Source organism: Natrix helvetica, assembly GCF_964273705.1.
Source record: "Natrix helvetica genome assembly, chromosome: 2".
NCBI lineage: Eukaryota > Metazoa > Chordata > Lepidosauria > Squamata > Natricidae > Natrix > Natrix helvetica.
The window spans coordinates 125,730,057-125,742,147 of NC_138552.1; the positions used below are offsets into that span (position 1 = coordinate 125,730,057).

The following is a 12,091-nucleotide window of genomic DNA, read 5'->3' on the forward strand; positions in this document are numbered from 1 at the left end:
TTCTCGTTTGAGAGAGGGTTAGCTCTGTACAAAATATTTAGTCATTATTGCAGTCTTCCATATTGGTACATCAGCTACAGTATTTTCATATTTTAAATATCATATTCAAAATTTAATTATCCCCATTATCAGTTTGCATTGTACTTGTTTTCAAAAACCACTTAAAAGTATTGGTCATACTGCAATCATGTGAAGTTTCTAAGCCACTTCCTTCTACATTGAGGAAACAGAGTTGGTTTTTATCTGTGTAGGCTTAACAATAAAAAATAAAATCACACTTCCATTCACTTGCACAAACTTGTTGCTGAATCCCAGATTCACCTAGCATTCATGAATTGGATAGTCAATTGAAACAAATTCTAAGCACAGATAAATGATTAATTTTATCTTTTTCATTACATTTCCGGGAATAATGATTGACAGATTCAGCCTATATGGAATTATTGGCATTTCACAGAGGTTAAACTGAGATACAGAGAAACTGAGATTTGAATTAGGTTTCACATGCAAATGAAGACTATAGGAGAAATGTGTCCCATATTTATTTGCATGAACAATTGTGTGAATTGAAAACAAAGTATCTTGTGACTTGTATGGCACATAATTTCTGGATTCCACTACCATTCATTTTAAAATATTTTTTATCTTAAATTGTGTTCACAAAAGTGTGTTCTGGTTACAGAAACATTTATAACTGTGGAAACTATAGATAAAATGTATTTCTTTGGGAAATTTGCCTGTTTAAACAAATTTATATTTACTGAAATAAGTGCTGTTTAATACTTGTTTGAATGGTATTTAATTAAAATCAGACTCAGTAGTTACTTTTTTCCAAGATACAGATCCACAGCAAGATCTTATTGTGATGTTTATGGAGAGCAGGAAAATAAACATATAATTCTGTATGTGGTTTACTGAATTATTTGTCTCACTTTCTAATGGTGGAATATATCTGATGGCTTGCCCAGGGCAACCAAACTACAATGTGCACCTAGTGCCCCATTAATTATGTCACTACTTTTATTTTTACTGTGTACCTGCATTTGTATTTGCATTAGAAATATATGACTGGCAAATCTGGCTATGTGGAAATAACACGGTATGACATTTATTTTATGTTGATAAAATACCTTTTAGAGAAATTTGATGACATCTCTTTGTTTTATTCAAAAATGGTTGTGTTGTTCTTTGCAAGTATGTATTTTGAAATCTATCAAAAATTATGGTATGGAAGAAATTACTTGCAGGAAACATTTGTGCCAACCTGAAGGAGAATTCATTAATGTTAATATATTTCATTCAGTTTTAAAGACAGAACTTTAAACAGGTGACAGAAGTGATTGGAAAACAACAAAGGTCTCCATGCCTTTAAGTATCACATCTATTTTTAAGGAACATTTTAAAAACATTTTCCTTCTTCTCCTTTTTCTAAATAAAGGACATGAGTTGTGTGGTGTGCTTTTTTCCTAAGTAGAGGACCCCCATGGCATATTTTTCTTTTCAAATGTGAAATGAGGTGGAAAATCCTCATTTCACGACAGGAAGGACAAACATTGATACAAAGTTAATATTTGTCAGAAACCCTGGGAGCAACTTGAGTGTTTTTTTTTTTTTTTAAAAAGAAAGTAAATTAAATAAAATAACAAATTTGATGTGAAGATGTTTTTTTTTAAAAAAATGGTAAAGAGGAGACTACACTTTCTTAAATAGAAAAAGAAAGAAAGAAATGAAGTTAGCAGACATAGTTTTGCTTGTTTCTTCTTAGATGCAGGGCAGATTTCTGTGTCACCCAGTATGTGCAAAGTTCATGGTTTTGTGAGTGAATAAACAAAAATGCATGCTATTTTTTTAAAAAATGAATCAATAAACCATATATATATATGTAAGTCTTCTGTCACATGTATTAACTTAGATTTAAAATATTCACTTTTCTGATCTTATACATTCACTTAGGTTTGAAAATATCTCCCATCTATTTGATCCCAGGTGTTCACCTTCATTTTGGTTTTTCCCGACTTTTCATGGCACAGGTAATACACCAGTGGCTATGAGAATGCCAGTTTACCTTCCCTTCCCCCACTTCTTTTTTTGCATACAGAAACATAACCAGTTTGATTTAATTTTGATCATTTAGAAAGAAGCTTCTGGAATTTATCAGTGTGGTTCTTCATCCTCAATGTAAATAGCTTGTGTCACCTCAATCCTCAGTGGTGAATCAGTATTTATTAAGGCCTGTCCACTCTGGCCTTTTTCTCCAAGGAGAGCCGCAGGCAAATTCAATGTTGCCCCTGACACCCTGTGTCACTTATCTATTTGTGTTGATGATGAGAGTCAGCTGCACACAGGTCTCCCTTTCCTCTTCCTTTCCCGGCCCTGCTTACGAGCACCCCTGCTTGGATTTTCATGAGGAAATAATCAGATTAGGCCTTCAGCAATGAGTTCATATGGAGTTCTCTTTTCTCCAATGTGCTACTAACTGAATAAACGTGTTTTGTGGCAAATTGTAAATGACATTATGATTACCAAGGCCAGCATGGGTTTCATTTGAAAAGTGATCAAAATTGCTGGCCGCAAAAATTGTGACTGGCAGATAAGGCCGTTTAGAAGGAGGAGGGGCTGGGGGCAATGCAAGAGAAAGGGACATATCTGGATTCTAGCAAAGGGACATATCTGGATTCTACAAAAGGAGCAATGGAGACCCCAGCCATTTCAAAGAGAGGCTGGCTCAGAGGTGGGACGTCCAAGAGGCAGGTCACATGGGTGGTTGTGGAGCGTGGATGTCAATGGTTGGTTCAGCTGTTTGCTGGGATCAGGTAACAATAATTAACTTGAATAGTTCAAGAAGACTTCCAAGTTTTTTCAGTTCCTTTCTGACCAGAACCTCTCAAACTAAAAGAGTCATCATAATCTTAGGGTGCTGTGGGGGGAGGATGTAGATATGGGCTAATTGATTTTCACAAGTCCAGCCTTTTATAATTTGGTAAGTGCTGCCAGCTGTATTTTCTTTTTCTTGAGAGCTATTTTTTACATTTTTATTTATTTTTGTACTATGTACACCTGCACGGAGCATCCATGCCTGTGCAGAAATGTTTGTGGCAACATGTATTGCATAGGGTCCAGATCAAATGGATTCAAAGTGACAGGAAAAACCCTTCTTTAGAGAAAAATGTCTCTGTCATTGGGGTCTCTGTCCCCAATCCAGGATATGGTGGAATATGAAATTGGAAAGCTAGAGAATTGAATGTAAACATGACCTGGTGAAATCGGGTGCTGTTGGGGCAGCAATAGCTCCTGATGCAGCCTTGCCCCAGCATATTTGCTCCCAGTCCCCCAGCTAGTGTTATGCCATCAACAGTATCAAGAATGCTTTTTTAAAGCATATTTTAAGACTTGACACATTTCATCTTCTGTTTTCTCACCTTTGCCTCTATGGAGGAAGCAATGCAGAAAACACGCTCCTACAGAATCTGAAGTATTTTGGCCAGCAGCATTCAGGCCCTTTAGGTGTTGCTTTGCTATCTAAATAAGGTATAAATAAGGAAACCTGAAGAAGGGAATCAGTCATGGGAACCTTGTTTCCTCATTGACCTACTACTCACGGGTGGGTTGCTGCCGATGTTACTGTCACTTTGCTTCGTGCACGCTTTGCTTCCCTGGGTTTGAAGTTGTGGCTGCTCCACTGCTTCCATCCTGCCATGGTTCCCCGCATCATGTGATTGTAATTTCCAATGCTCCCTGACAACTTTCTTCAAAGAAAGTCAATGGGGAAGGTGGCAGGAGTCATTCCTGCTACCACCACCTTTTTATGTGCCTATGATCATTCTGTTTCTCTGTTTAGGTAAAGAAAGATCTCTGAAATCCAACAGGACACAGGTTGTCTAGTGTTCCACTGCTTTTCTCCCAACTAATCTCTGATTCTTCTATTTTCATCATTCAAAAGAATGAAGCATGTAACCATCACCAAGTTATAGATTTTGAATACGCTATGAGTATATATTCTATACATACTCATAGCAACTTAGCAGCTTTGCTGTACCAATTCATATTTCATGACACACAGTTTAGTCCTTTCACTTGTAATTAAGCCAACAACTTCATTAAGCCAACAACTTCCAATTCAGCAATTCTTGATGTTGTATGCCACCTGTGAATGGGTTGGGTGGCTATATAAATTTCTTTAATAAATAATTTCCGTTTCTTTCATTCCCTTTGTTAATGTATATTCTTTATTATTTCCTCAATTTACATTCCAAGTCACAATCTGCAGATGCCAATTATTTTTCTCCAAATATACACATAGTGATTAACCTTCTATGTGCCCATCATGGTCAGTTTTGGCTTTCATATAAAGTTTTTAGTCACCCAGAATAGAATAAAATGAAGTTGCCAGCACTGGTTGGATTTGGCCACATGTAGCATTTCCCACTAGTGAAAGGACAGTACCACACTGTTTTAGCATATTTGAAGCAGTGATGCTACAAGCCAAACCAAATTCCAATTTTATTTCAAGAATGGTCATGTTATTTTTTTGCAAGGTAGAATATCTAATCTACCCTTCAAGTAGAGGCTACTTGAAAAGCAACAGGTTGATGTCTTCATCTGATCAACTAGCAGATATATGCAGCATATGAATGCACTCTTACTTAGAATGGTTTGAAGCAAAACATCTTAAAAACTATGCCTTCTGAAGTACTTTCTGTATTTAAAGTAGTGTATTGAAATGGAAGAATGAAGAATATAGAGTGAGTCTGAGTTAATTTCTTTCACAATAACAATCTCTAGCAAAGGTTCTTCTGGGAAATGTAGTATGTTCTACTGTGCATTTTTTTTCTTGAGAACCAATATGCTCTAAGCCACAATTTACTGTTGAAACTGAACCACATCAGCTCTTTTTAATTGTGACTTTTAAATATTTTAGAACTATCCTTAAGAATCCCCCCCCCCTGAGGAAAATCACTTTCAGCCCCTGCTCCAAACACAGTCTCTTCACCAAGCCATATTTTAGTTACTGCTCCATTCATAATCTTTACTCATTTATTTTCATCATTAAATGTAATATTCACATCCTGCTTTCTGCAGGAATATAAGTGAACAATGCTGGAAGTTTTTGCTTAAGCTGCCTAAATGAGCAAATATGATTTGCATTTTTCAGTATATGTTGATCAGAACATAGTTATGCTTCACTTTATGCATGTCTTTGAATTTTGGGAGTCTTAGGTTCAACAAAACTATAGCACTCTGTGAATACAGAGTCTTTTTTGCCAATGAAAATATGTATATTAGAATACAAGGTATATTTTAGGAAAAATGCAAGTGTTGTGGACAAAAATACAGTTTTGGTATCATTTTAAAAATATTAATGCAGAAATAGATTGAGTAAATGCACATCAAAATGTCTCCATTTGACGTTCTCCCAGTAAATGGGATATATTTGGCAAAATTACATTAATTTATTCTAGTCTGATCACATTAATAATCTAACCGACTGCATATATAACAGGTTAAAATAAATGTCAACTTTTTAAAAACAAAAATGCCTTTATGCTATTTTATTTCATTAGAAATAGATAAATGAATACTTGTTGTTTTTCCTTTCCCTGCCAATCTCTAGAATTTCTAATACATTTGATGGAAACTGACATTACAATTGCTTTTCAAACACTGTTGAGAAAAATGTTTGGTTCTGGAAGACTGATGACTAAAATCATAAGAGTTGTTAAATCTGTGCTGATAATCCTTTTTTAAAAAAAAAATATTATTTAACAGGCATTTTCAGGGAAGAAGGAAAATGCATTCTCAAGCCTTCACCTAATGTTTACTTCTGTAAGGAAACTGACCACGCAATGGTGATTTTGGAAAACATGGACACCAATTTAGATCACAGGAACCTCTCTCCATCTCTGTTGATAGCTAGTACCTTTGTGGACATCTTTCTGCTCCAAAGAACTTCCTGTGATATTTTACTCTCTACTGCCGTCTAACAGCCTTTCTAAGATTTGCTTTGCTGGACCAGTTCCTTGGGCATTAAGACTCTACTTTAATGGTGGTCGCGACATTGTCAGAATACTTTTAGCTATCTCCTATGATGAACCAAGAAGCTTTCATGTTTTTGTGAAAGAGAACTCTATCCAACCAGTCTTGTTTTTTTCCAGCCTTCTTTGGGAAAATGCCACAACAGGAACTAATTACTTCAATTTTCAGGAGAATCTTCTGTATGTTGCTGTTCACTGGAATGAAGCTATAGAAATACATACACACAGTGCTCTTCATATTGCTTTCACCGTATTAGAGAATACTGGAGAGAAAGCTCAGGCAATGCTCATTCAACAGCTGGCAAGTTTTTTACAAATTGGGCAGGATAAAATTAGAGCAGTCTCCAGTACTTCAGGAAATGAAGACACATTAAGGATTATTGCAGATTAAACAGTTTGGCCAGTACACTTATTGATGCCCAACAAACTGGAATACTTCAGCAGATTCTGAGTTTGCCAGTTGATTCTCTGGTGGTGATGGTTTCCTCAGCTTCAGTTCCAACAACAGAAAATTCTAGGTAAGCGTGCTGATTGTTAAATACTGATATTTTTAATGTGTCAAAACTAATATTAAAAACAAGCAGATGATTGTTGTCCTTTCTTAAATGAAGGGCCACTGAACAGAATAGGGGATTATTTCTCCACTACCATCCATAGTAATACTGTGCAGCAGCCCTCAAATACCTTCAGAAGGGAATAAGACATTTTACATTATGTTTGTGTTACAAAGTTTGTTAGTTTGGATTTGTTGTTTTTGGTTATATATTCATTTTAAGATTCCATATTGTTCCCCTCCCCAGAACCTAGAAAGAATGTGGAGTTACTTCTGAATAGTTTCATGCATTGTTCCTCACTTATTGACAGAAGCTTGCCAATTATTTACATAAGTATAGATGTACTCTGGAAATCGCTAGGGAGCATCTGTCTTATCTCTCTTTCCCCCTACCAAACTCTTCATTCTTTGCTTCCTCTTTACCCTTTGGAATGGAACCTCTTCCTCTTGGGAATCCAGACTACATCCCACTACATCTACTTTCAATTCAAATTAGCAGCTAACATAATTGAATAATATTGCAAAGTATTACCCCAAATACTGAATGAAAAAGGGCAGTATTTTTTATTAAAAGCAGATTAAAACAAAATCAAAAGTAAATGTAAAGAATTTTTATTGGCTACTTGGGCATAGTTCTGTTGGAATGGGGTGCGTAGTTCAATAGATATTACTAAAAAGGCTCATTCTGAGTTGCCCCCTGCTTTATTTCATTCATGTCAGGTTGTTTATTTATTATCTATCTATCTATCTATCTATCTATCTATCTATCTATCATCTATCTATCTATCTATCTATCTATCTATCTATCTATCTATCTATCATCTAGCTACCATATTTTTCGGACTATAAGCCGCACCGGAGTATAAGACGCACCAAGGTTTTGAAGAGCTAATTTTTTAAAAAAGGAGATAGGTAGGGAGATAGAGGGATAGAGAGGAGAGAAAGAAAGAGAAATACAGTAGGTAGGTAGGTAGGTAGGTAGGTAGAGAAAGTAGTTAGTTAGTTAGGTAGGTAGGTAGGTAGATAAAGGGAGAGAGAAAGAGAGAGAGAGGGAGGGAGGGAGGGAGAGAGAAATACAATAGGTAGGGAGGTAGGGAGAGTGTGTAGGTAGGTAGGTAGAGAGATAGATAGAGAGAGAGAGAGAGAGAGAAATACAGTAGATAGGTAGGGAGAGTGAGAGCAAGTAGGTAGATAGAGGGATAGCAAGAGAGAGAGAAATACAGTAGACAGGTGTGTAGGTAGGTAGATAGATGGATAGAGAGAGAGAAATAGAGAGAGAAATACAGTAGGTAGGCAGGGAGAGAGAGAGTAGGTAGGTAGGTAGATGTTTCCAGGTGTATTTATCCATGTGCTGGAGAAGGAAATCACTGACAAACCCTAAGACTTTGTTCCTCCTGGTACAGCACTTCATCAATGTAATTCTCATCAGTTAAAGAGCTTTCCAAAAGGGAAAAAAAAAGTTTTTGCACTCCTTAAACCTCCCAAAAACTTTCTGAAACGTTCGTGAAAACAGGCCCATTTTGTTTCAAATAAAAGGCATGAATAGCCTTGCGGGGGGCTTTCAGAGTGATTCTGGTGAGGTGGGGGGGGGGGGCAAAAAAAGAGCAAAAATCGGCCTGTTTTTCACCAAAATGGGCCTGTTTTTCATCAAAAAAACTGCATGCATTGCCTTATGGAGGCTTATAGAGTGCTGCTGGGGGGGGGGGGGCAAAAAATGCCCCATTGTTTGCTCATTTCTGCCCTCCCCATCCCCCAGGAGCTCTCTGAAAGCCTCCATAAGGATATGCACGGCCATTTTGGTGAAGGGGGCGGGGCTTCGTGAAGGAATAAAAAAATGCTGTATTTGATGTATAAGATGCACCCAGATCTTCAGCCTCTTTTTTTTTGAGGAAAAAAGGTGCATCTTATACTCCAAAAAATATAGTATCTCCCATGTTTATTATTTTACATCTTTAAATTCATTTTCCACTTTATTTTGTCATCCAACATATTCCTTGCCCATCTCTTTGTAGTAGACTGGATAGGATTTTATTAAGATAATATAGCTAGGAAGCATTATATTGATCATTCACTTCATTATCCATTCTATAGACGTTCCCTACAAGGATTCAGTAACACATTCTGACCCATGTGGTCAACTATTATTTTTCGTCAAATGTGCACTAATGCTACTATTAAAGACAGGTCCTGGGACAACGTTTTTGACACAGTAGCATGATGAAGCACAAAACAGCAATCTGCCCATTCTGATAGTTGCTCAGAATTTCACACTTCAGCAATAGGTACGGTAGCTTAAAGGTTCTGCACTGTGGAGATTGCTGTCTAGCATCATAAGCATCATTTCAGAGCAATCTATTTATGACAAAAGAGTTCAGACAAAACACCCCTTTATGCAACGATACATTTCTTGATAAAAGAAAACTAGTTCTAAAGGAAGAAATTAATGTACATTATAACAATAGCTTCTTGGATGGTTGCGACATCTCTATGGCAGCCATGATGGATTTCAACTGAGAAATGGAGGGGGTGGTTGCATCTTGTTGCATTCTTTGCCTCAGAGTTTTGAGCAAAAGTAGTTTTCTTAAAAGTCCCACAAATATCACCCTTATAATGGCTGGAGCAATTAATTGCATAGATGGGTATGTTATAGACCATGGATGTCAAATTTGATCACATCACGTGATGTCATGTGATGCATCATGATGTTTTTTGCGTTTGCGGAGCCAGGGTGGGTGTGTCCTGTGAATGGTGCATCTGGTGGGTGTGGCCTTGAATGATGCAGGCCACCAATTTGACACTCCTGTTATAGACAAACTCTGCTTAATCTTATTGAACTGAATTAGGAATCACGGGATTATGAACTGTCTATGCTATTAATCTATTCAATAACCATACTTTTCTGGTTGGATTACAGAATGGCTAAAACATTAAATGTTAATTTAAGAGAGTTATACTGTGAGATAATAAAATGCAATTAATAAATAGTAGTAAAATATCAGTTTGATGTAATGATGAAAGGCACTGGAATAGAAGTTGGGAAACCATGATTTCTAGTCCTGCTTTAATGATAAAAGTCACTCTGGGCCATTCACTTTCACTCATTTTTAGGAAAAATGTCATTTCTTCAGTCATAAAATTGCATGATGGTGTTCCTCCAGTTACCAGATATCAGGGTTAACTCCATGGCCCATATCAAAATTATAGAAAGTCAGTTTCATCTAGTGGTAGATGAAATCCAGCTAGGTAACCTTGAGTGAATCACTCCTGCTCAGCCCAAGGAAGAGGCAATGACAACCATATTTGAAAATGTTGCCTTTGACTCAATTTTTTTTAAAAAAACAACAACCTTACACAACATTTGAATTTGAAAGGGCTTAAAATCAAGCTGATTTGAAAACTACAGCAATGCATGTGAGAACATCAATGTTTTCTTTTGTTACTGACTCAATTATGTGCATGTTTCCCTGGTAATGAAAGAAAACTCTATTCCTTGTAGCTTTTGTCCAACTTCACTTAGTTGAGAGATCCAAAGGAAGACCTCCAAAGATGTCCAAAGACTCGGGCAGATGCATTTTTCTTTGCAGTATTATTCCCTAATAAGAATATTGTTAAGTTGGCACAAAGGCGAGCGGAGTCGTGAGGAGAATTAACCAGACTTTATTGAACAACAACAGACTCAATGTATATACAGGAGAGAAGCAAGCAGGGTTCGTCTGACAGCTATTTATACGAAGCTGTCAGACGAACCAGCCAATCCACAAGCCGGAGTTTCCCCGCTCTCAGCCAGGTCGCGTCTTAGCCAATCAGACGCGACCTGGCTGTTGCTAGTGCAGATGCCGGCTGTCAGGGGGAATTCCCTGACGTCATCTGCCTGGACACAATACTCCTTCCCCCCCAGTGAGTGCACATGTGTAGATGATGCACATACGTACTCACGCAAATAGGCTGGGCGGCGCCGGACCCGCCCAGAACGCCTCAGTTTGACAGGAGGCGCCGGAGGAGAAGGTGGTGCTCGTCGAAGCTCCTCCCGCAAGGGAGTGGAGCTCCGGGCGCCATCTTGGAGGCCCACCTCGGAAGGAGAACTACACGGATCAGGTAGGCAGGGCCGAGGGGGCGCGGTCGAAGGCGGGCTTGAGCGGGGAACATCTGGGTAGGCATGGCCTGACTCGGGGAAGGCCAACAGAAAACCGGGAGGAAATCGCCTAACGGGCGGCACATCCCCAACTATGGACTGCCGGGAGGCGGCGTCCGAGGCCGGAAGGGCCCAGGGCAGCTGGACTGGGTGAACAGTGACTGGTGGAAGGGCACCAGGAAATGATGTGTTGGTGGGCTCAGGTGGAGCGACGTCGATGGTCGACCTGGCAGGGTTGTTGTCGCTGTTGAACGGTAGGCGGCGCCTCAATTGATCCAGGTGCCGCCGCCATTCGGTCCCATCATGTAGCTGGACCCTGTAAGAATAGGGGCCGGTTATGGCGGTGATGGTGGCAGGCACCCACCTAACCGCCCCCGAGAAGGCCTGAGCCCACACGGAATCTCCCACTACGAAGGAACGGGGAGGGGGCCCCAGGTTGCCAGGCTGTTCACTTGAATAGAGCGGGTGCAACCTATCCAAGGTGGTCCGCAGGCACCAGCCCATCAGCAGCTCGGCTGGAGACTTCCCGGACAGGGGGCAAGGAGTGGCATGCTGTACCAAAAGGTAAGCAGCCACCCTTGATGGCCAGTCTGCCCCATCCATCCTGCTTAACGCCTCCTTGGCCGAGCGGACCGCCCGTTCCGCCCGGCCATTACTAGCTGGATGGTATGGGGCGACCGGGGCATGGCGGATGCCCTGAGAGGCCAGGAACAACTGGAACGCGGTGGACGCAAATTGAGGCCCGTTATCAGAGACGATGACGTCCGGCAAGCCATGGGTGGCGAAAAGCCTAGTCAGTTCTCTGATCGTGGCCTCGGCTGTGGTGGACCTCATGAGAATGAGCTCCACCCAGCGCGAATATGCATCCACCACCACCATGAAGACCTGGCCTCTGAAGGGGCCCGCGAAATCCACGTGGAGGCGGGACCAAGGCCCACGGGGCAATTCCCATTCCCTCGGCGCGGCTGCCGGTGGCGCCGGTCGGGAAAGTTGGCAGGGGGAGCAGCCGGCCACCCAAGCGGCTATCTCGTCATCAATGCAAGGCCACCAGACATAGCTGCGCGCCAGGCCTTTCATGCGCACTATGCCCGGGTGGCCCTCATGAAGGTGAGATAGCACCTGGTGGCGCAGGCTGGGTGGAATGACCACCCTGTCACCCCACAGGAGGCACCCACTGTGAAGTGATAGCTCCAACTGCCTGGCCTTGAAGGGGCGAAGGTGCTCTGGCACCGGTCCCTCAGGCCAGCCCCTCTGGACCCAAAGCATGACCTGGGACAGGTCAGGGTCAGCCCTAGATTTTGAGGCCACCTCTCCGGAAGAAAGGGGCAGAGCCAAATCTGCTATGGCCAAAACCGACAGGCAAGGCACTGTCGG

General features: G+C 40.5%; 1 protein-coding gene across 1 annotated transcript in view; it reads left to right on the plus strand.

Annotated features, from left to right (window-relative positions):
* Nucleotides 1-12,091, plus strand: part of PKHD1 (PKHD1 ciliary IPT domain containing fibrocystin/polyductin) — a gene marked incomplete at its 3' end in the record, with an annotated part of 306,709 nt that overhangs the window by 262,904 nt on the left and 31,714 nt on the right. Inside the window, 3 exon segments of the mRNA XM_081943866.1 lie at nucleotides 5,767-5,927; nucleotides 5,929-6,353; nucleotides 6,428-6,550. Of these exon segments, the coding sequence (XP_081799992.1) occupies nucleotides 5,767-5,927; nucleotides 5,929-6,353; nucleotides 6,428-6,550 (709 nt within the window).